The sequence below is a fragment of the Triplophysa dalaica genome, chromosome 15 (genome assembly GCF_015846415.1).
Source record: "Triplophysa dalaica isolate WHDGS20190420 chromosome 15, ASM1584641v1, whole genome shotgun sequence".
Taxonomy (NCBI): Eukaryota; Metazoa; Chordata; class Actinopteri; order Cypriniformes; family Nemacheilidae; genus Triplophysa; species Triplophysa dalaica.
The window spans coordinates 491,241-517,102 of record NC_079556.1 but is presented as its reverse complement, the minus strand read 5'-3'; the positions used below and the strand labels follow the sequence as shown (position 1 = coordinate 517,102).

Here is a 25,862-nt window from a genome sequence, read left to right as displayed (position 1 = left end):
ATGAACACAGCAAGGTTTGACATTTCAAAGACTTATTGCATTAGAAATATTTGTAATGTTTGCTGCTGTATTTGCGCTGTATTACCACCAGAGGTCCATGTTTCTTGTATATTAAATGTTATACATTTCATTTCAATAGACCTGTTTTAATACGTCTTGCTTCTGATTCTTTTACATACTGTGAAAATATGTACATGCGTACATTAAGAGTAAATTTATAGTCTGGATAGTTTTGCAAAAAGTATTGACAAACGTATGGTTTAAAATAAGTATTAACTATTTTTGTAAATAAATTGTTTTACGCGATACTGATAAGTAGTCAAAGTCAACTTTATTTATATAGTGTTTTTTTTTACAATTTTCATTGTTTTTCAAATAGGCCTACTTAAAACAAAGACGTAAACACATATAAATAACAAAAAAAATTCAATTCAAAGAGATCATGAATTTCGTGTTGTAAATCGCTGAACGATTAATACAAACTCATCCACTTTTATTTGCATCACGTAGTTCAAATTTCAAGTTTATTTGTCATTATGTACAGATCTGAGTGACAGTATACATTGAAATGCTTTTGTGAGGGGATAGGCAGTCTACAGCAATACAATACTAAAATAAATAAATAATAATAATAATAACAACGTAGCCTAAATTGTAATTCTTATGTTCTTAAGTGTTTAACGATTCAATTAATATTATTAAACGACTAAACACCATAGTTAATATATAGAAAGTATGTTATTGTTCTTCTAAATGTTTTACATCTCTTAATCGTGTTGTCTCTGTGCTGGTGTTTTTATGTGACCTGCTTTCACGTGCACTGTTTATAAAGGAGGCTGCAGAAAGCACGCGCAGTTTCAGCTCAGGCTGTGTAACAGAGACACGCGACGGCACGCGCTCTGACCGCAGGTGAGAAACATTTCTGCATGATTCACACACATGATGTGTAACATGTAAACCCGATCACTGTTAGGATTTATTATTATAAATCAGGTTCTATCTTTAAGACGCTGACATGGTCGTCTGCATCACACGTCAATCAGTTTTGTGTAAATGATCTCGTTTCAAAACTTCTGCTGAGTGATTTAATGAAGTCTACACGAGATGTTATCATTCAATTAAAAAGCAGATTCTTAAGATGTCAACATCTGACATTAACTTTAAAGTTAGTCTGGGTCAAATGTGAGCTGTCCGAGGTGCTGAACGCTGTCCGAGGTGCTGAATTTAATACACCCTCAATGCTATTCACTACTAACAAAAACATCAAGCAAAATATCATAAGAGTTTGTTCACAGGTGTTATATAAAGTAACTCAATGTCATCTTCATTTCGCAGAGAAGCTCTTCAGATGGCGATGACTGCACTGGAATGCTACAAATATCTGCATCTCTTAACAGCACAATGGATATGAGTGGAGACATCTGACAGCACAGGCATGATGTTAAGAATGAACTTCACCTGTTTTTTGTTCATCTCAGTCTTACTGTTTTACACTCATTCCATCTCAGCTGCTAAATCACATGAGAGGTCAGGGGCACATAGAGCGGCATCCCGCTCGGTGGCAAGGATGGACGGAGATATCATCATCGGGGCTTTGTTTTCTGTCCATCACCAGCCGGCGGCAGAGAAGGTGGCGGAGAGAAAGTGTGGGGAGATCAGGGAGCAGTACGGAATCCAAAGAGTGGAAGCGATGTTTCACACGCTGGATAGAATCAATTCTGATCCGAACCTTCTGCCCAACATCACTCTGGGATGTGAAATCAGGGACTCCTGCTGGCACTCTTCAGTGGCTTTGGAACAAAGTATTGAGTTTATAAGAGACTCTCTCATTTCTATCCGTGATGACAGAGATGGATTGAAGTGGTGCGTTGAAGGAAATCTGTCTGCTCAAGCGCCATCGTCCAAAAAGCCCATAGCTGGCGTCATTGGACCTGGCTCCAGCTCGGTGGCCATTCAGGTCCAGAACCTGCTGCAGCTTTTTAACATCCCCCAGATTGCATATTCCGCTACAAGCATTGATTTGAGTGACAAAACTCTTTATAAGTATTTCTTCAGGGTTGTGCCATCTGATACGCTTCAAGCCAGAGCTCTCTTGGACATTGTCAAGCGGTACAACTGGACGTATGTGTCAGCCGTTCACACTGAGGGTAAGAGAAACCTTAACCTAATTATCTCTGCTGTCTCTGGTGTCAGGCCAGATGAGATCTTAAGTTACTCAAAGGTTGGTTTTTATAGCTCAGTAGATTTAGTCATTTTGATTCAACTTTCTAAACCTTTTAAAGAAATAAAAAACCCATGAATAACATAATTGTTGAAATTCATAAAGTGAAAGTGACCTATTTCTATCTAAGAAAAGTTGAAGTCACTGTTGACATCAGATCTGGAAAACGAACGTCCTGATGCCATTTTAAAAAGCACACTTAGGTTTCTAAAGAATAAGGTTTGTCAGTTTTTTATGTTTCATGGCATCTTGTTTCATGGCATGACAACTCTTAACTGGACGAATTCAACTCCCGCTGCTACCTGAGCAGCCTCATGGCGTCTACAAGCACACTATGTAAGTTCTGTGTTCGGGTCGGTACACACAGCCCCGCCCATCCCCTGCCTGTGGAAGAGTACCATGAGGTTTCCAAAAAAACTTTCGGCATTCGCAGGTTCCATCAGCCTAGTAAATGAATTCAGGTGTATTGTGCTGCCCACAGTGAAGTTTAATAGCGACCCTGGAATCAGACAATTACACTTATCAACCACATGGGGGAACACGTGAGAAAAAGTTCTAAAGTGTTGCTTTAAAATCATAAGTCAGAAAAGGCAATACTCTGTATGTGATCCTTAAGCGGTGTTGTCATACCCTTATTAAGAGATTGATATTGTTCTGATTGTTTACCACATCATCTTTTTAAATACGACCCTGTCTGTGATTAAAAAGAACACTTTAATCTGCTTAATACCATTTAAAACACAATCGGGGTCAACAAGCTGAGAACTCAGATAATTCGAACAAAATAAATGTCAATGTGCGTCCTCATCTTCAGTTCTCAGCTCATTCACTGTCATTTATCCTTTCATTTATTCATTTCATTTTGTTGACGCTCTGATCTTGACCTACATTATACTGCTGGAAATGGTGACATATCAATTTTTTTTTGTTTTTTAATATAAGGCTTTAGTTTGCATCACAGTCATGGACAATGGGTTTGATCCCAGGGCATTGCACATTCTAATCAACAAATGTATAAGATAATGCAATGTAAGTTGCTTTGGATATGTTTTTTTTTTGTATAACTAGACAGATAGTTAGGAGAAGGGGACATTGTAGTCTTGATTGCAAGGTGCTAGAGTAAATCTGGTCGGTTCATTTTCCAGGAAGAGAAAGACTGTACATTTTTAATGCGTTCTTCATCTGAAAGTTATTTTTGTCGCCCTTTAAAGTACACTAGCCTTTAGCGTCATGACCTCAAAGCTAATAGAGGCTCATAAATTCATTGAATCTTTAAAGGATTGTAAAGAGAACGTTTCAACAGTTCTGAGATCTCAGATCTTTTGTGTTTAGATGGTAATGAGACCCATTCTGATGTTTCTGTGTTTGTTGATGTTCTTCAGGGAACTATGGCGAGAGTGGGATGGAGGCGTTCAAGGACCTGGCATCTCAGGAGGGTCTGTGCATCTCTCACTCCGACAAGATCTACAGCAACGCCGGAGAGAAACATTTCGACCGACTGCTGAGGAAACTCAGAGAACGTCTGCCCAAAGCTCGTGTGGTGGTCTGTTTCTGTGAAGGAATGACGGTCCGTGGTCTCCTCATGGCCATGAGACGCCTCGGGGTCGCTAGAGAATTCCTCCTCATTGGCAGGTGACTGCACTTTACTGATTATTGCCTGAAATTCATAAATGTTATTGTGAATAAGTCAGAAATAATTGGAAAATAGAAATCCAAGCGGTAGAATCGTCACTGACTGTAGAATCACACATCAGATGTATTAAACCTTAATCTGTTCTAGTTTTATAAGCACCATGCCTATCAGATAATGACTCTGATGTCAGATTACTGATGCCGCCGCTGGTTTATGAGATTTAATGAGATATTAAAATGACACTGGAAACTGGATTTTTTTTCTCCTCCTTTGTTTGATGAAGTATTTGTTCATATACTGTATCTTTGTCCTGACTCCACGCCGCTCCTGTGGCCTGAAAACAAGAGCATCATTTGGCCAAAGCTGCTCTATTCTGGGTCAAGGAGACTGTTGTAAAGGAGGTTCTATTCTAAACTATACATCTGAGAAACTTACTGAATACAGATTCAGGACATGTTTAGAAGAGGACTGTGTGTGCGAGAGGGGACACTATCAAGGACGATAAGTGTCGAAACCCCCTACTGCTGGACAGTCCCCACAATGAAAAATGATTATCAATCAAACTAGAAGATGCTTATTTGAAAATGTAAAAATACAAACAGATCTGTGTGATGGTTAAGTTAGTGGTAGGGCTGAGGGGTATAGAACATAGAGTTTGTGCGATATCATTATAATGTCTATGAAAAGACCCCACGATATATAAAAACACTGGAACTGCCAAACGATTATTTTTAACCAATCACATGCAAAATAAAATCATTTTTAGATAGAACGCACCTTTTGTTCACACACTTTCATTTCTGCAATTTCCTTTTATGAGTGTTATTAATGCATGGGCAACTAATAACACACCAAAGACACAGAACAACACGTGCGCGCGCCATATGACCCCTTTAATGGGAAATAGCTCATAATTGGATGCGAGTTTGCAAAACTGACAGCAGTGAAATGAAATCCCTCGTGTGACTTGTGTTTGGGCTCATAGAATTCAGTGTTATTCATGAATATCTTCCACAAACATTTGCAACAAATATTTATTTAGGTCATATTTAGTTTAGATTGACAATCCCACATCTAAAAATGATGCAATCAAACAATAGGCTGACATGGCTTTAAATTGTTAATTCAATCTTGTGATCACAATTAAACACAACGGTGTGTGTCCTCTGCATGTTTACACATGAAATATGAAGAGTCATCTAAGAATAGGACCTTTGGCATGTTGACGAGAGGATGCTGAGAGACAGATGGTGCTGAGACTTCAAGAACTCCAGAGAGAGACACCTCCCAGCAAAACACTATCAAGTCACACTGAGATGAGCTTCATGCAAACCACTGTCTGCTCTATAATCTACACCATATACTGTAGAAATTGTGTTCTGTCTCTTGTATTGTACTCAAACCCATGACCATGGGTTTGAGGCCCAAGAAATACAAGTACTGATATGTGTACCTTGAATTCATCACTTTGTGGAAAGGTGTTTGTGTGCTTCTTCAGCCTGTGCTAAAGTAGGTCAGTGCGCTGGAGAGCGCTTGTGTTTTGTGTTATTTAGGCATCGCAGTGAGATTGAAGCTGCTGGTAATGTGGTGTTTCATTAGACTCTGTGACCTGTTTCCTTCAGTGACGGATGGGCGGACAGAGATGAGGTCGTGGAGGGTTATGAACAGGAGGCTGTGGGGGGCATCACTGTCAAGCTCCAGACAGAAGAGGTCACGTCATTCAATGAATACTTCCTGAAGTTACGCCTCAACACCAACACCAGGAACCCTTGGTTTGCTGAATTCTGGCAGTATCGCTTTCAGTGTCGACTCCCGGGACACCCGCAAGAAAACACAAACTACAAGAAGAACTGCTCAGGTATTGAAAGGAGATTCAAAGCATTTCAGATCATAATTATATGTTTGAAAACTCAATATATTCTGTGTATTCTGTATAAATATTGTTGAGTTGTTTAACCCATGGTTGGGTGAAATATTGACAAACCTAACAAAATGTCCACATCTGACCCAACCACAGTTGAATGAACCCAACATCATCCTAAAGTGTAAAAAATTGCCAATCTAGGCCGTGTTCACACTTGACTTCTTCTTTGAAGCTGCAAGCATCTGTTTTACATTATAATCCAATGGAGTAAATATATTTAAAAAAAACATGGTGAGCGCTTTTTTAAACGCCAGCGCCGGCGTCTTTTTCTGCAGCTCAGAGCGTCTTTTGAGGTTGAAAAAGTTCAGATCATAGGCTACGTCAAGCGCCTTTTTCACAGCTAGCCAATGACAGTGACCTGTCATTTTCATAATAACATGCGAGGAATGCGATTGGTCGAGAAGGCGCATGGTCGAAAAAATTTAATGCCGGCCGAAATGCCCATTGGAGGATTTTGTATAAATGGATTAAAGTTTAATTTTCACTTTCAACAATTTCTGTTTGCATTTCTAGCGAGAAATTAGTATTATGGTTTTTAAATATGTGATTAGTTAGCAATTAGCAAAGACGCTCTCTGTTTCTCTGGGCTGCCTTCGTGCACAGACGCTGCCTCCGAAGTCATGGCGTTTGGCTGCTTTTTGTAACCAAAAGTTGACATTTTGTTTTACTAAAAAGCGTCTTCGTCAACTTTTTCTTGTCAAAAAAGAAGTCAAGTCTGAACAGGGCCTTACACTGTGAAAAGATCTGTAAAAATAGGGAACTATGTACTGTATTTATATGAAGGGAGTAGTCCCTATTAAGTTTTTACAGATGTTTCACCAGTTTTTAAAATGTCATTCAACATTCTTTCAATCGTTTTTTCATCTTTCCCCTCAATATCACTTTTCATGGAAAAGGAAAGAGTCTGCGTTCAGAATGCTGTTTTCTGTTGTTACTCAATAAACTCGAGCAACACAGACATTTTAATCAGGTTTTATAATAATTCAAAAACATATTTGTGTCTTTTGCTCTTTCGGACACGTTCTGTCTGCTGTCTAGATGGTGATCTAGGTAAACTCAATCTTTTTTATGGCACATTTCTCTTCAGCTCACGAACATCAGCTTAGACGCTCTTTTAAAACAACGCCCAATGAGCATGTTTTTAAAATAATACCAACTTTTATTTTCTGCATTTTCAGCACAACATTAATTAAATTTTTACAGTAACATTATATATGCTATAGACTTATCTTATATCAAAGTGACTTTGTAACTAAAGCATGCCTCTTGTCTTATCTGATTTTCTTATTTTGGGAATATTTTATGTTGTTCACAAGTTGGTTTATCACATTTTACAGCATCGCTTTGCTGAGTTCATTATCATATTTATTTACTTTGTGTTTTCTTGTTGACGAGAGGCAGACATTTCTTTAAATTACTGATGTTTGTATTTAGAAACTGTTTGCAGAGTTAATCACGTGGAGTTATAGTAGTAGTTATGGTTTGCTGTTCTGTTATCATTTCTTTGTCTAGAACTTCAAGATGGTAAGTGATTTTTGCTAAAGACCTTGAACTTGGAGGCACTTCAGTTAGTGACAATATAGACAGAGGTCGACTGATATCATACGGCTATGGTATATCAATTCAAATCATCATCTTATTGAAAATGATTTTTTGCAAGCTTTACCTGGTCACTAAAGGTTTTTAGATCATTCTTTACTATATCTAAGTGAACAGCACTGAAATATCACTTGACCTCTTATATATGAAGTTATTGGGATGTTTTATCCACTTAATATATGGACGCTGTGGTTTGAAGTTTAGATCCCAATAACATGAATCAAATGTCTATCTCAATTGGCTTTGCTGCATGTTCCAATGAGGAACGATTGGCTTGTGCTTAAATCAATAAATCTGAGCTTCTGGAAAAGATATTAAAGGCTCGTTCTTCTGTTATTTCTATAGATTCTGCTTGATTTACCGTCAGAAAAGACATGCTTGTGTTGATGTTATTTAAAAACTGAAAATAGATCAGCACATTTTCCACAGGAAGGTTTCAGTATATGATGACACAGTATCATATCATGTATTAAGGCCATCTATCCTTATATATGCATTGAAACAAATCATTGATATTCTCATACGTTCGAGAATAAGTGATCTTTCCGACCCCAGAGGGATTAGAAATGCATAGAAAATCTTTTCTAATCTCTGTATGCATCTAAGAGCTGAAATTTGTCTGTCATTAATAATAATAAAAGAGAATTAACAAATTTACATTTTAATTCACTTAGCTTTTAAGTATTAATTTATGCTTTGTGGCTATGAAAAAGTACGGCTGAACCAAGATTTTGAAGAAAGCATGGCTTGGTTTTATCTTGTGCCCACTGCTTGTCGCAATGCACTTTCATTTGAGAGCCTTGTGAGAATATTTGTTCTTTATCTGTGAAATCATCCTGCATTTATCTTTATCGGCAGTTCTCTGCTTCTTGCTGGCATGGTACAGATGGGCAGATATTGGGCCGGTAGGGTGTCCTCTGACGGTCTTGTTCCTTTGAATTTACTGGTGTTTGGTGATCTTTTTTGAGCGCAGTTGTCACATTTACTCTAACACATAAGAGAGACCAGAAGAATGAGAACACGGATGAATAATGAATATTCTTGTTCAATAAATAATAATGTGACCACACCATCGTCACCGTAATTTATTAATTTTAGTTTAAGAGTTGAGTTACGCTTGCTTTGCTGTGACAGTGACCGCGTCTTTCATTTTATGTTGAATTGCTTTCTGATCAAAACGAGAGCTGTGGTTTAGAGATATTAATGTGTCTTTGGACACCCTATTGCTCACTCTTTCAAGCGCTGAAACATGTCTACAAAATGGGGTTTGCAAATATCATGGCTGAAGTATTACAGCACGGATGAACCAGTGGATTTTTACCGCTTTCTTAATACACGCTCTTGGCATTATTGTGCATGATTCATCATCACACATTATTCTGAAGAAAAAATGTCTCTGAATGTAATGACTTGCTTCTCTTTGAAACAGCTTTTTGGCTGATGTTATCTAGGCCGTGCGGGCGGTCAATAAATGTGAAAGTGGAATGTTGTTGTCAAAGAAAAATAATGAATGACACTGTGAAACAATGTGAAAGAAAAATCCAGTCAATGCTGCATATTTTTGCAATCATTTTACAATATAATGAGAGATAAATAGGTTACACACACTCTTTCATGTTGACTTTAAATATCTTTAAACGTTAAATATCAAAAGTGCTTTAATGAATGTTTGCTTTGACCATCCACACAGGTTATGAAAGCTTGGAAGACAACTATGTCCAAGACAGTAAGATGGGTTTTGTCATTAATGCCATCTATGCCATGGCTCACGGCCTTCATGACATGCACCAGCACCTGTGCCAGGGACACGTCGGGCTGTGTGAGGCGATGGACCCCATCGACGGAAGCAGACTGCTGGACTTTCTCCTCAAGACCTCCTTCACTGGTGTATCTGGAGAAGACGTGTGGTTTGATGAAAACGGGGACTCGCCGGGCAGGTCCGTCTCACTTACTGCTCTGCATAAAGCTGTATAAAGCACTAATTATTTTCAAACCACAGTGTAGCTTGTGTCCTGTGGCTTGGTCAAAATGATCAATGCATCAACTGTGATATTAAGGGGATAGTTCACCCATAAATAACATATAAATAAATAACTTGAGTTGTTCCAAATCTGTATAAAGGCTTTTTTCTGCTGAACACAGACAGATTTTCAGAAAAATGTCAGTAATCAAACAGTTCTTGGACCCCCATTGACTACTACAGTAGGAATAAAAAGTGCCCCAGAACTGCAGCTTTTCTACATTCTTCAAAATATCTTCTTTTGTGTTCAACATATCAAAGGAATTCATAAAGCAACTGTTCCTACTATTGTAGTCAATGGGGTCCAAGAACTGTTTGGTTATAAGCATTCTTCCAAATATATTTCTCTCTGTTCATCAGAACAGAACAAAGATCTAAAAATACATCTTCAGATCTTTTTTAATAATCAAAATGTCGTGAAGCAAATGAAATGGAGAAATGGGTATAATGTAGTGGCCAAAAAATGAGCCGGAAACTTCCTCGCTTTGGAATTATAAGGTTCTATCTGTCTTGAGAAAATAGGCTTCAAAGTTTTTGTATTCCATTTGACTTTGTAGATAAAACTTGTTTTCTATAAAAGTCCCAACATGTACGCAACGTAAAGAAAACATCACATGATGTAAATAAGTTGTTTCAGAATCAATTTTGACAAAATTGGCAGACAGAATTTCATAAATCCAAGGAGATGATTTCCTTCACTACCTAATCCAACTCAAAATGAATTTGTTGTTTTGTTAAAAATATAAATGAATCTTGAGCTGTAACTGAATTCCAGCTCTGTCTTTCATACAGGTATGACATTATGAACCTGCAGCAGGTGGATCCTGGAGTTTATGATTATATACACGTGGGCTCGTGGCATGAAGGCATTCTGAGCATTGATGACTACATGATTCAGATGAACCGCAGTGAGATGGTTCGCTCCGTCTGCAGTGAGCCCTGCTCCAGAGGAGAGATTAAAGTAAGATACCACCGATCCTCATGCATCTATTGCTCCTCATTCTGCAGAAGAAAAATGATGTAATGCACCAAAAACGTCATATAAAAGTGTTATGAGTCCCACATCATTACATCAGACAGTGCAGTAGATGTGTTTGTCCTCACAGGTGATCAGGAAAGGTGAGGTGAGCTGTTGTTGGATCTGTACGGCCTGTAAGGACAATGAATACGTTCAGGATGAGTTCACCTGTAAAACCTGTGAACTGGGATGGTGGCCGGATGAAGAGCTACAAGGTGCACATCTTATTCTTAATCCAATTATTTCATCATTTAATTGCTCTCAGATGTTATTTCAATAATCACAAATGTGATAAATGTAATAGGACCATCTTCTATACTGTAGGATATAATGTTTAGCGATCAGTGTTGGGTAAGTTACTCTGAGAAGTAATGAATTACTATAGTTCTGATTACATAATCAATAGTGTAATAACATTACTGTACAAAAAGTGTTTAATGACTTATTACTAATGACTTTCTATATCCTTCATCAACCTTGATTAGAATTTATTTAAGGATAGACATGAAAAGGCTCTTTTAATTAATTCAAATAAATCATATTAAATTACATAAAGTAGTATTATTAACTGACCAAAATATACAAATGTGAGAATTATACATTGAAGCACAGATTTTAAAGTTAGACTTTGAATTTTGATATCAATTCCACCATTTCACACCAGTGGCGGCTGCTGATCTTTTAAAGAGGGGAAGCTCATTTTCGGCCTAAATCATAAAAATTGTCCATTTATTTATATGTAAATTCTGCCCTACGTTCCTTTTCAAGAAAATGCTCTGTAATCCTGTCGTACCAACTAGGCGTCTTTTCCAGTGACTTGGCCAGTGTCCTCTCAATGGCCAGCAGAGCTAGGCTGCTTAAACGGCCTTGGCCCATTGTGTTACGGGTGTAGGACTTGAGCCGCTTTAAACAGCAGAAGCTCCTTTCTACACCTGCAGATGTAGCTCCAATTGTTGCCACTAATGAGAACAGTTTGTAAAGCTGAGGCATTGCACTGTCCAACTCCATGTCTTTAAGGAACACCATGTAATCACACAGCTTTCCCCTGTTACTCTGCAAGTCCTGATCTGAATACAGGACTTGAAGTTCAGACCTCAGTCTCCCTGAATCAAAGTGATGGCCATAACTTTTCAGGACACTTTGGAAGGCCTCCTCTGGAAATGCTTGTCTCATGTCATCAAATTTCCCTGGATTGACTAATTCTAAGAAAAGCATACTTTCCAAATTTGAAAAACGTCTAGGAATCTCCTCCAAGATGTTATCAAGGATGGCCATGTACAGATTTCTGTAGCGCTCTTGGGGATCCTGCAATTGGGTCAGACGGCGCTTTCTCATGGGCTCATCTCTTGGGTCTGATGTGAGATCTGCTGCTTTGGCATAAACAGCTTGGAAAGCCCCCTCTGACCTCTTCTCTTTGACAAATGCAAGAAGAGACTCAATTCTTTTCTTGCAGTAAAGAACATCCATCGCTCTCTGCTGGACAATATGAAAGACCACATCAGTCTCAGAGAAGATTTGTTCATATGTGTACAACATGAACACAAACTCAAAATCCTCCAGTTTCCTCACAAAGCCTTTGCACAATCCAGTGTATCATCATCCATTGTCGTATCTGCAATGATGTTAACAAATGTCTGCAGGAGGCCATCATAATTGTTTGCCACAGTGCTCACTATCCGTGATGTGAAATTCCATCGAGTAGGAGTGTTTCTGGGAAACCTTTAGCAGCCTGCAGACTCCAGAAAAGACGTCCTCTTTGTGGATTTTGAGAAAAATGTGGCAAACCCAGAGAGTGATGCAAAAAACATTCTGCACCCAGGCAAGCATTTGGCCCCCTGTGACAGCACCAGATTCAGTCTGTGTGCATAGCAATGCACAAACATTGCACTGGGGGCTATTGCTTTCACTTTGGCTTGCAGACCATTGAGAGCTGAAGCCCTGACAGCAGCCCCATCATAGGTCTGTGCCACAAGCTTATCCTTAAAATTGTAGCCCTGCATGTTCTCATTTAAAACATCAAAAACAGACTGAGCATCTCGCCCCCCAGAAACATCAAAAAATCCAATGAAGCGCGCCTGAATTTTCCTGCACTATCCACATAGCGAACAATGACAGAGAGTCGGGCACGGCAGGATATGTCAGTGGTTCCATCCACCTGCCATCCAAAAAAGGGAGCATCCTGAATTTCATCTCTGATCTCAGAAATGGTGGCTGCAAGAGCAGAGATCAAGTCATTTTGAATAGTGTGTGACATACCAGAAAACACAGTTGACGACTCGAATTGTGTGGACAGGACAGAGTCATATTTAGCTAATGTTTCTGTGGACTCTCTGTAATTCCCCTTGTTGGATGATTCACTACTCTCATCATGTCCCCTAAATGACAGCTCCTGCCGGCCAAGCAAGGATGTCACATCAATAAGGCGGTTTAGGAAGGCCCTGTTTTGTTTAACAGTTTCATTATGTTTAGCCACTTGAATGCGAGCACCTTCATTGATTGCATGCTCAACCCTGATCCTGCCCATGCGACTTAATCTTGCACATGCACTCACATGTTCATTGCTGTTTTCATGCCTTTTATATGCCCTGTCAAAGTTTGAAAGATCTCCAAACCCCAATTTTGACCAAACAACACATCCATGAGATGGTTTCATCAAGAGACATGGCCAGCAGTACATTTTCTTTTTCACAGCACTTCCAGTCAGCCAGCTAACTTTGTCATACCAGGAGAGCTGAAAAGACCTGTTACTTTTCTCTATCTTTTGCACTAAATCAATCTTAGGTGTTGATCTGCCCTGCTGTTTAATTCTAAGTTTCTCCTCGTAAGGAAGACTTTCTAATGGCTTTGCCAAAATCAGGTCGACAATATTAGCACTGTCTGCCATCGTGTGCAGTTTGCTAGCTGGCTAATCCGACTATATGAATTAATGAACAAACGATCTAATATATATTTATATATATATATATATATTTAACTCAACGGGAGGAAATGTGGGAATTATGTTAAACTGAAACAATGAATGTGGTGTGAAATTGTGTGAAATATACGATGAAGGTTGCAGCAGTTTGTCTTTCGACTACACATGTAAAATCCGCGATGGGACTGAGTTGGAAATGGAGACACAGAGTGATACGCGTCATAATCTGAAGACCACGCCCACACCAACCGTCTCTTTGCATTGGGAGAAACTGCCGCCTCCTTGTCATTTATGATTTATAACAAAAAAAATTCTAAAAGCTGATATGTGACAATGTGTTTTAGGACATAAAAGTGGATTAAAAAGAGATGACAGACCCTCCAATCATCACGCAGACGCTCGGAGTCCGGGCCAGCCCACTCCTCCATTCATCCCAGAGACGCTGAGCGTCCGTGGGCGTGACATAATCACAGCATTATCCAATGACCGTCTTGTTTCTAAGCACTGAAAAAAACTGTTTAAAGCAGCCCCATTGAAGTGGGCTAATGCACTGTACGCTACAGGAATGAATGAGAAGGAAATCGAGTCAGCCGACCTAAGTAGCTGATTCTGAACGAAATAGTTTTTGTTCGAGATGAACGTGTTTAACGCATTTTTAGTCAATAAAATGTTAACATAATAGTACATATATTTGACCATTAATTTTTTGACAATTATAGGGGAAGCTGAGCTTCCCTTGCAGTCTTAAAGAAATCGCGTATGTTTCACACACACATATATTAAACAGTATTTGGTTTAATTACATCAGAAGTAACTGTAATTAAATTACAGGAAGAGATATCCCTTACTTTACTTTTTCAAGGGAAAAGTAATTAAATTACAGTAACTAATTACTCAGTAACCAGTTACACCCAACACTGTTTACTCTAAGGATAATTTTTGTATTTTATAAATATGAGATATCAAGATCTCTGTCTCTTTGGTAAAAGATTGGGCTTGGTGTTATTAAATGATATTATCTTACTAAATGCTCAAACGTCTAATAATCATTAGTCTGTGATTTTCATTAATTATAAAAACATTCATATTCATGTAAAGGCTCTTTCCCAAAAGCCCTGGTGTTAAAACTGATTTGTCTTTCGACCTTCACTGTCCTGTTTTCTAAAGGCTTCCCATGACACTTTAAAAGCCATTTATCATTCTTACGGATGGTTTGTGCCGTACAGCTCGTGGTCTGACACAGCCCTACTTCACTGCTTTCTTCTCTGGCCTATTTTCACACACTGTGATGGTCAATGTCAATGCAGCGGCTCACAGAGACACGCACTGATGCATTTTTCATGACGTCCCGCTCTATATGTCTGCTCTTGTGCATATATTTACATTTATTCATTCAGATGCTTTTATCCAAAGTGACTCACACTGAATTCAGGCTTTACATTAGTAAGTACTGGGATTTAAACCCATGACCTGGGTGTTGCTAGCGCTGTGCTTTAACAGACTACAGGAAAGCTTTACTGTAGCTCAAGGATGCTGACAAAAAATTTTTTTTGTAAAGCAACCATCTTGTACCGGGGGATGTTTCTTAGATTAGTTTTATTTTTTGTGTTAAGATACATTGATACTTTGGACAATACAGATGCTGGAATGAGGCGGCATTCATTCGCTGTCCCGTGCTGCAGTCTCCTCTGCCTCACTTCTGTCTAACAGCCGCTCCCATAGTGAAGTGATGGATTATTTTTAGTTGGGCTGGAAACCTACTTTAGCACTTGGTGCATGAGAGCGCTGGTCAGATTCAGGTGGCCGATCCTGCAACGACATAAAGCACATGTAGAATTTATATTTAACAATACACACGTTCATCTAAACTCATGTTTTACATTGATTCCAACAACTCACATCTTGAAAGTACAAAACCACAATAAAAAAGAAGAATAAAACTAAAGATGTACCGTAAGTTTGTAAAAATGGTTTTAAAGCTTTTATATTGAATTCCTTCAATGTAACTGTTGCTGTGAGGATGTTCCGGCTGGCTGCTATGGTGTTCTGGCTGGATGTGAGAGTTTCTGGATGGTTTCAAGGGTGTTCTTTTGGGTCGTTAAGGTTTTCTTGCTGGTTGCTATGGTGTTCTGGCTTGTCGCTAGGCTATTCTTGCTGGTTTCTAGGTTGTTCTGGGCAGTTGTTATTCAATTCAATTCAATTCAAGTTTATTTATATAGCGCTTTTCACAATGTGTATTGTTTCAAAGCAGCTTTACAGGGGCAAACAGGAAAAACAGATAAGTTAGAACACAGCACAGTGCATGGTATTTATACAACGAGTAAGATCATTCTAATAAATAATATCTAATTTTTAATTAAATAAATAAATGAATGAATGCAGTCTCCCGGTGAGCAGGCCAACACTGCCCTGCTGTGGCGAGGAACCCAAACTCCAATGATTGATTAATGGAGAAAAAAACCTCGGGAGAAACCAGGCTCAACCGGGAGGGCCAGATCCCCTCTGACGTGTCATAGCTGCACTCAGACTGCTGACATGTGATTTTAGTTTAGCATTTACTACCAAATATTGTAGCTTCAGCATTAATAAGACAAATAGCCTGTCTTTGCTCTTGGTTGGGGATGTAGTGGTCTGAGCTGGGATGGTCCGATGGTCATATTTCTCTTGGCTGGTGGTGGAATTGCCTTAGATGGAGCTGGGATGGTCAGTCAGTCTGCAGCTGTAGCTGGCGTAATCTCAAATTGGGGATGGGCATCTGTCGGTCGTCTGGACATGGTGGAACTTCTTCCTACCTCGGGATGCCCATAGAGGCGGAAAGAGAATAAAGAGAATAATTAGCGTAGCTGCTGTTCATTAACTATGCATTAAGTGAAAGCTTGGCTGAAAAGATGTGTCTTTAATCTAGATTTAAATTGGGAGAGTGTGTCTGACACTCGAATAGTATCAGGAAGGCTATTCCAGAGTTTAGGTGCTTCGTATGAGAAAGCTCGTCCCCCTTTGGTGGATTTTGTTATTCTAGGTGTTGTCAAAAGTCCTAAGTTTTGAGATCTTAGAGAGCGTGATGGGTTGTAACGTGATAAAAGCTTGGTTAAGTAAGTAGGTGCTAATCCGTTCAGGGCTTTGTAAGTAATTAAAAGAATTTTAAAATCAATGCGATACTTAATGGGTAGCCAGTGAAGCGATGATAAAACTGGGGTTATGTGATCGTATTTTCTTGACCTAGTAAGAACTCTGGCAGCTGCATTCTGAACTAACTGTAGTTTGTTTATCGATGATACAGGACAAACACTAAGTAGAGCATTACAATAGTCAAGTCTTGATGTCACAAATGCATGAAAAAGCTTTTCTGCGTCTGCAACACATAAAGTATTTCGTAATTTGGCAACATTAGTAAGGTGGAAGAAGGCTGTTTTTGTTATATTTGAGATGTGATTTTTAAATTATTGTTTTCTGGCTGGTTGCTAGGAAGTTTTTGTGAGCGTAATTGTGTACAGACTGGTTGCTAAGGTGTTCTTTCTGGTTGCTAGTGTGCTCTGGCTTGTCGCTAGGCTATTCTTGCCAGCTGCTAGGATGTTCATGACAGGATGTTCTTGCTGGATGCTACGATGTTCTGGGTGGTTGTTTGGCTATTCTTTACCCTATTTTTTTAATGTTCTGTAGGAATTTATAGTCCATTTAAGTAGAGTGTTTTATCGTGGGTATGTCTGTCTTTTGTGTTTTCACCTTTTTCTTATTTTTACAGGTATAAGACTTTAGTTGTTTTGCTTATGTCAATATTTCTCATGTAGGGTTGTAAAAATGAACATTGTAAAAAGCTCTACATAAATAAAGTTGAGTTGAGTTGAGTTGCTAGTGTTTTCTTGCTAGTTGCTGGAAATGTTGCAACTTGTCTCTGTTATTCTCCTTCAGTTTGTTTCTGTTGTAATCTTTTCAACCAGGTGTCCCTCATGTCAATAGAACAGATTTGTGACGACTTTCACAGCCTAATCATTAGACAAACTATGAGGCCAATCCATAGTAAATGTGATTTTTGATTTAGCAACATTAGAAAAAATCTATAAATACTTAAGGCATTGTGTTCATAGACATGTTTTCCTGTCTCCTCCAAACAGTCTGTGAGCCTCTTCCCTTACATCACCTGGAGTGGAGCCATCCCGAATCCATCGTGGCCGTCGTCTTCTCCTGTCTGGGCATCCTGGTGACCAGTTTTGTCACCTTCATCTTCATCCTGTACCGTGACACTCCCGTCGTCAAGTCCTCCAGCCGTGAGCTCTGCTACATGATCTTAGCCGGAATCTTCCTGGGTTACATCTGCCCCTTTACCCTCATCGCCCGCCCCACGACAGCTTCGTGCTACCTACAGCGTCTGCTGGTGGGACTCTCGGCCTCCATGTGCTACTCCGCCCTCGTGACCAAGACCAATCGCATCGCTCGCATTCTGGCGGGCAGCAAAAAGAAAATCTGCACACGCAAGCCTCGGTTCATGGGCGCCTGGGCTCAGGTGGTGATCGCCTCCGTTCTCATCAGCGTGCAGCTGACTTTGGAGGTCACGTTGATCATCATGGAACCTCCGGAGCCCATCAAGTCCTACCCGAGCATTCGAGAGGTTTTCTTGATTTGCAACACCAGTAATATGGGCATGGTGGCGCCGCTGGGCTACAACGGCCTTCTCATCCTCAGCTGCACGTACTATGCCTTCAAAACACGCAACGTCCCGGCTAACTTCAACGAGGCCAAATACATCGCCTTCACCATGTACACCACCTGCATTATTTGGCTAGCCTTCGTGCCCATTTACTTCGGCTCCAACTATAAGATCATCACCACGTCGTTCTCCGTCAGCCTTAGCGTGACCGTTGCTCTCGGCTGCATGTTCACGCCCAAAATGTACATCATCCTTGCTAAGCCCGAGAGAAACGTACGCAGCGCGTTCACCACCTCGGACGTGGTGCGCATGCACGTGGGAGATGGGAAAATCGCATGCAGGAGCAACAGTCTGCTAAACATGTTTAAACGCAAGAAAGACGCTTCTGGAAATGGCAAGTAAGTACTTTAACAGTATGAGCGAAGCCTCTCTCCGCCCTGTTGCATCAGAGCCCATGAGTCCTGTCCTTTAATACAGTTCTCTCCAGACCTCTGGATCACACCATCCTTCAATTAACATATCACTCAGACATCTTTGATTCGCAGCAGGGCTGAAATTAAAACCTTGACACCCATGGGTGTCTCTGCAACAGGGCTGAGAAAGACTATGAGACTCTTCATGAGACATTTATCACAGTACACTAAGTTCTGTACGGCTGCTTGAAAAAGTTTTTAAAACAAGTCTCTTTTATTTATAGTTTGTCAAAAGTTGAGGTTTTCTTTATATATATTTCAGAATAAAACTACTTTTTACATTTAATGCGTGTTTTGTTGTGCACATTTTTACATGAACCAGAAATGTTGTTCTTGTGTTGACCTTTCTTGGTTCCTGTGAAATAACAGTCGTCTTTATTTCGTTTATAGTCCTAATGGCAAGTCTGTGTCATGGTCTGAACCAGGTTCAAGACATCCTCCCAAAGGAGAACACATGTGGCACAGACTGTCAGTACATGTGAAGAGACAGGAATCCGGCTCCAACCAGACGGCTGTTATTAAACCGCTAACAAACACCTACAATAGCCCAGGCATGGAGTTTTCTGACCTGAGCACCAAAACACTTTATAATGTCGAGGAGGAAGATGAAGGAGAGCCCGTCAGGTACAACTCGTCCGGCAGCCCCCCTCTGATAGCCCTCAGACAGTCACCAATAAAGGACACGGGCTCGCATCTCAATTTTTACACCCCAGAACAACATCTGTCACAAAACAGCGTTCTCCCCCAGCGTATTATTCCAGAAAGAAAGGCCAAATTTCATCCAAACATGTCTGATCTGGATGCCATTATAAGACTGCCTGAGCCGGGTCACGGGTTTGAGTTGACAGCCGGGCAGCCGGTCGTGCCTTTGTATCTGGGTTCTTACCCGGACGAGCCCGCCTCCCCCCTGGAGGATGTTGACAACGAGCAGTTTGGACTCCTTCATGGCTACATGTATGACAATGCACAACTTCATGATGATGAAGAGCTCGTGCAGATTAAAATGGCGATGGAGGACTCCGTGGCTCTCATGCCGCCTTCCCCGTTTAGAGATTCTCTTGGCTCGGGCAGCCCTGTTCCCAACTCCCCCGTGTCCGAGTCCTTCTTATGCACGCCTCCGAGCCTGACCTACGCGTCCGCCATTCTCAGTGATTTTAAGCAAAGTTCTTCAACCCTTTGAACAAATTGAACAAAGATCGTTATAACAGGAGACACAAATTGTAGCTGGTATGTTGCACAAGTGTGATAAGAACATTTAAAGAGATATTTTGAGGTAAATGTACGGTGTGTCTTATGTGTGCCAGGGTCCAAATTTACCACTTGCCAAAAGCCAGATGCAAATAAAAATGTTTTAGTCATTGCATGGGGTGAATTGTAGTTAAAACCCTTTGCTTGTTTTTCAGTTGATTTATCTTAGTTGAACATTTTCTATATTTACCAAAAAGTTCTTTACAGAGTTCATATGATGACTATTCCACATTAGGCAACCAAACAAAGCCCCAATATGTCCTTTTGTTTTATATTTCCAATATAGATCATGTAAGAAAAAAAGCTTTATATATTTGATAAATAATGTGAAATGCTGTTTAATAGGCAAGATAAGCAGTCATTTAAAGATGGGGTAACACATGCAGTTTCTGCCAATCTCATAATATTAATCTTGAGTACTGTACTATACTGTAGTATTGCATACGTCGAATCTTCGAAGAGTATTTAGTTTGATCAAATTTATAAAAGAGATACAGCTGTACGATTATTTCCGGTAAAAGACGAGCTGCTGGAGGCGGGCAGGGGGGACGGAACTACAGCACGAGCACACAAAACAACATCACATTAATCACTTTGTGTTGTTTACATTATGCACATATATGTGGATTGCCAATAAAACATGTCTTTTAGCACTGGGACCGCTCAGTCTATCGGTTTCAAACCATCTCCCAGTCCAGCGTTATATTCAGCGTTTATATAACATCCATCACTGAAATACAGTGAAAAAACAAACACAATTCAACTTCTCTCACTGCCACAAGAGTTACGAGCTGCACACAGCACAGCCAATCTTGACGCAGCGCTGCCAAGTCGGTTGACATATAGGCGGGCTATTTCTTTCACCTTGCCGTGTTTGTGCTTTTCCAGGAGATTTGCCCAATTAAAGGAATAGGATCAATGTTACGAGGTATCCAGACTTATAAAAAACTGTCTGAAACAAGTTGGAGTGCTGGGGGAGTGTATCAAGCACAGAAATACTGCGTCAAAAGTCATCTTATATTATTATATATATTGTTATATATTATATATATTGTTATTAACATCATATTAACAAAATATTCAGTCAATGGAACATTTATTTACTTGTTCATTCAGGTAAGTGTAGATAAACCTTTGATGAGTAACATGTAGCAAACATGACTAGAATTTAAGTGGCAATGTGTAAAAGACAACTTCATGTCAACAGTTTAAACAACGTTTCTGTGCAGTATGTGTCGGTTAAAGAGAACAAGAGAAATTGTAGTTTGCTGTTGATTTGATAAATGAAGTAAATGTAAATATTAGAATGTACTGTACTTGTAATCTCTGGATTTAAATGGTCATATCTCAAAGCCAGAGGTAGTAATATTATTATATGTTTCATTTAAAAGTTGGAATATTTATTTCTTTATTAATCTATTGATTGATGGGTTTAGTTATTTTGGGGGCTATCTGTACTTCATTGGTAGATGAAGGTTTTCATATCACTTCTGCTTTCAAACAGTCGATGTATTCAAGAAGATTTAAAAAGGCAAATAAGTGCCACCGACGGCAATTTCACCAGAATGTAATTCTTATCATACAGTCATGTTTGCAGTACACTTGTGGAAAATTCGGCTACATCCTCTTGATCATTTAAGTCCTGCTCTTAACACTTACAAAAATGTTGTAGAAATGTAAATGATTAGAAGGCTTGTATTTGAGTAACTTTAGATCAAATAATTATTGGTGTATATGGTGTAAGTTTTCTTATCAATTTCTGTCACAGTGTAACATGTGTTGCTTTTGTAGCTTGACAGATTGCATTCATACTGTATAGTCTTCAAAAACAATAGTTTTAAAGAGAACATGTACTGCTCATATACTGAGGCTATTTATTATTGCTATACTGTGTAGAGTGGAGATGTTTATTAAGATAAAGACATATTTTTACAGATTCATTTTAAATGTGATATATTTGTCATTTAAGGGCATGTTTTGCTGCTGTAGGTTTACGATACATTTAAATAAGATACATTTTGTAAGTAATTCTCATTCTCAGGGTTGTTGTTACATGTGTAGCTTATGATTTACCAAATGTGACCATTGTTTCTGCATATTACTGTTTTAATATGATAATGTCAAAGATCTGTGTCTGATGTGTCCGGCATAAAGCACACGAGATCATAAACATGACACGGATTTGCCAGCTTTGTTTACATGTTTGATGCACTTTCTGTTTGTGGGGAACATACAGAACAGGATCACCGTAAAAACAGAAGGAGCTAAGCCTTCATGCGGCAGAATAAATATATGAAGATCATTGCAGATGAAATTCACTTACAGTTCTTAAAGACGTAATCAGGAGGTTCAAAACTAGGATTAACTAAACGTATCTTTTTTGATTGGAAAAGAAAAATATGAGGAATCAATTTTTAAAAGGACTTGAATTCTGAGGACTTGAATGTTAAAACTTGTGTGCATTCTAAGGTCACTTATTAGACCTAAACAGTTTCAACAACTGAAATTTCCTACATCTCAACTAATAAACTATCTCTATTTTTCATAAACATTCACTCAGTAACCTTTAATAAAAGTCACTGAGTACGGCTGACACTGCAGAGGAGACCTGGTCCAGGTTTTCTTTTGTCACTTGTTTATCATTGGAGTTTGGGTTCCTCGCCATGGGGCCATTATTTATTAATTATTAGAATAATCTTGCTTGCTCTATAAGCACCATGCGCTGTGTTTATACCCTTTCTGTGTTTTTCAGTTTTTCTTATTTTTTCCTGTAAAGGTGCTTTGAAACAATGTGCATTGTGAAAAGCGCTGTAAAAATAAAATCTGAGATCTTTAAGGAACAGTTCACCCAAATATGAAAATTCGGTCATCATTTCTTTACTCTCGCGGAATTCCAAACCTGTATAAATAACTTTGTTCTGAGGAACACAATCGAAGATATTTGGAAGAATGTAAGCCAGGGACATCATTTCCTAAATTCTTGAAAATATCTCATTTTGTTTTTCTAACAGATTTATTTTTTTCTAAGGTAGTGAATGATGTCCCATAAATAAAAATGGCAAACATTCTTTCAAAGTAATTTATGCAGGTTTGGAACAACTTAATGGTGAGTAAATTATTAGAGAATTTAAATTTTTGGGTGAACTGTCCCTTTAAATCTGTGTGCATACTGAAGTGAGTCAATTCTTAAATTGTAGAATAGAACAGGCTATTTAGCTTTTTGATGTAATTGATGTAACATGATACATTGTTTATAGCTTTGGTGCCATATTATTAGATTAATATTCATTTTTGGTTAGTTTGAGACATCTGAAAAGGTGAGTACATTTGAATATTTTAATGTTTATATGAATTGACAAAGTGAAAATATTCTTATGCAAACTTTGTTTTTAACTGGTAGATTTTTTTGTGTCTCTAGTCTATAGTGCACAGTGTATGACTCTTTCTTATATAACATTCACATGCTAAATGTGCCTTTGAGTGAAAAGCTTTTCCCTTTAGGAAGAGCCTAACATGAAAAATACATGCAACTCTTTGCCTGTCGGAGTATGAGAAATATTATAAATATTCCATCACAGCGTAGAGTTTATTTATTGCAAAATGAATCAGCCATCTAGCCCAAATGCATATCTTGTGTCTTAGGGTATTGTGTGTTATCATATTTCTCTTCCATCTTTTATCCAAACTATTGTTTTAAACAGTGATAAGTGTCAAAATTGCCATTATAACACATTATCGTTTTCTGAAATATCCGCATATGGAAACTTTAGGAATATGATGAAAACAGTCATATACAAGCTTTGAAGAAATGTTCCTTCCTCTTTTTAAACATTTCTTTTCTATGGAAGTGAAAAATACACGCAAAAATAATGGAGGTCAGTTTTATCAAACAGTATGGTAAATGGTACATCTTGGAGAAATAAAAATGAGTTACTTGACCCATTTTTGGCATGTTTTGCAGCATTTTAATACTTCCCCCAGAGAACTGAGCTATATTGAGCAGACAATACTGTGTCACAGACTCCAGATCAGTGTAAACTACCATCTGCTTGCATTAATATACAGGTTTTTTATTTCTAGGAAGTTTTACCCTTAAATATTACAAGCACACAACACAGATCTTTGTGACAGTGACTTGTCATAAAAGAGATATGATCATATTGCTCATGAATGGGTTTTTGATGGGTTTCTAATTAAGAACTTTAGAAAAAAACCTGTGTGACAGCTGTGGATGACTTTTCACTATGTTTTGTCTATATTGTGCTGTTGATAATACACAAACCTATAAATTAACTACAAAATAAATCTCCTTGACACTTCATATGTATTGATAGTTGAGGACCACATCATGCATTAATTTGCATTATATTTACTATAGATGTTTACCTTTAACCAATTGGCAAAATGATTTAAATCAATTATTATTATTTTCTAAACATGAAACGGAAGGTAACCTGGTAACATGCTGACTCATTCTGACTGTTGTTTACACAAGTCATTGATTACTGTGGTGGTCTCTTCCCGGTCTCACCCATTACTGTGGTGGTCTCGTCCTGGTCTCACTGATTACTGTGGTGGTCTCTTCCTGGTCCCACCGATTACTGTGGTGGTCTCTTCCTGGTCTCACCGATTACTGTGGTGGTCTCTTCCTGGTCTCACTGATTACTGTGGTGGTCTCGTCCTGGTCTCACTGATTACTGTGGTGGTCTCGTCCTGGTCTCACTGATTACTGTGGTGGTCTCTTCCTGGTCTCACCGATTACTGTGGTGGTCTCGTCCTGGTCTCACTGATTGTTGTGGTGGTCTCATCTTGGTCTCACTGATTACTGTAGTGGTCTCACCCTGGCCTTGCTGAATTTGTGAATGTCTGATCCTGGCTCTACATGTGAACATTGATTCTAGAGGCATAATTCTGCTGACATGGTGTGTGTGTGTGTGTGTGTGTGTGTGTGTGTGAGGGCAGATATTTTTATTCTCCCATCTGTTCTGAACTGTCCTGTAGTTTTACTTTGTAGAGTCCTTGGTGTGTGTCTGGGGATCTGTTCTACATAGCTCATGTTTAAGCCCCTCAACTGTGCAATTATTTACAAATATTATGAATGAACTTCATAAGCTGTGAAATCTGTCTGATTCCTTCATTCTCAAACATGTGCATGTTTTTTTTTATACAATCAAATCAAAAAATTATTCAAAAATTATTCAAAAAATATTCAGTTTACACCTTGTGGAGACCTGTAATGTGGGACAGATTGTGTGTATAGAAGTGCAGAGTGATTCTCTCAGGCTGTGACAGGTTATAACCCAAGATCTGTGTTGTGGGAGCAGATGGGTTTTCTGGAGAAGCGAATGATGATCCCGCTGACGTACAGAACCTGAGAATCACACGAGCAGCAGGGATACAGGCTGGAATAAAAATCTGGAGGATAAATGAAGAGACCGATCTGAGAGACATTTCTGCACCTGTTGAAAGCTCTGTTGAAGTAAATTAACAGGATATTTCATCATGTACTTCAATCATTTATTGCCCAAAACCTTATTTACTGTCTTCCTGCAGGGAACCAAAAAATAATTATATTAAATGAGCATCAAACCATTGAGACATTTATCTAAATATCTCACAAAAAGGAAAGATGCCGGTTTTGAATGCAGGTGAATAAATGATGACAGAATTTTTACTCTTGCATCCCTATAAGAAGAAATATTGCCGACGTCTTGGGAACACAGATCATTTTAAGGCAGCATTTATTCATGCTGCCATTAATGCTTTAGAGGGACATACCAAGACGTTCTAAAATACATTTACATTTTCAAATGATCTTCTTATTCATCATATTTAGGATTCTAAAATGTCAAATAATAAATAAATAAATGGTTTCAGAAATGTGTCATATAAATACAGATAAATAATATAGGATTACTAATGATGATGTCTTGTAATATCTCTTGTTGTTTTTCTATACCCAGAATCCAGAAGATTATTAATTTGGCTGAAGCACCTCATTCAGTACGAAGTTTACCTCTTACAAGATTGCAGTGCCATCTAGTGGTTGATACGATACACTACACTACATTTAGTTCGTTCCACGTTAATTAAACTTTTATATTTTGGCCAAAATACAAATATATGTGGTGACCTGAACAAACTGGTGCAAGAGGCAATAAGAG

At 38.7% G+C, this 25,862-nt stretch overlaps 1 protein-coding gene across 2 annotated transcripts; it reads left to right on the top strand.

Annotated features, from left to right (window-relative positions):
• The first annotated feature begins 832 nt into the window (after positions 1-832).
• On the top strand, positions 833-21,873 carry grm1b (glutamate receptor, metabotropic 1b). 2 transcript variants are annotated; one of them, XM_056768199.1, is made up of 9 exons: positions 833-909; positions 1,336-2,147; positions 3,604-3,853; positions 5,477-5,712; positions 9,068-9,314; positions 10,190-10,358; positions 10,504-10,630; positions 17,445-18,375; positions 18,841-21,873. In XM_056768199.1, exons 2-9 carry the CDS (start codon positions 1,436-1,438, stop codon positions 19,628-19,630), a joined length of 3,462 nt encoding a protein of 1,153 aa, XP_056624177.1. In that variant the 5' UTR covers positions 833-909; positions 1,336-1,435; the 3' UTR covers positions 19,631-21,873. The 2 variants fall into 2 exon arrangements, with proteins under 2 accessions (XP_056624177.1, XP_056624179.1); XM_056768201.1 differs by having other exon boundaries at positions 18,876-19,113.
• The last annotated feature ends 3,989 nt before the right edge of the window (positions 21,874-25,862 follow it).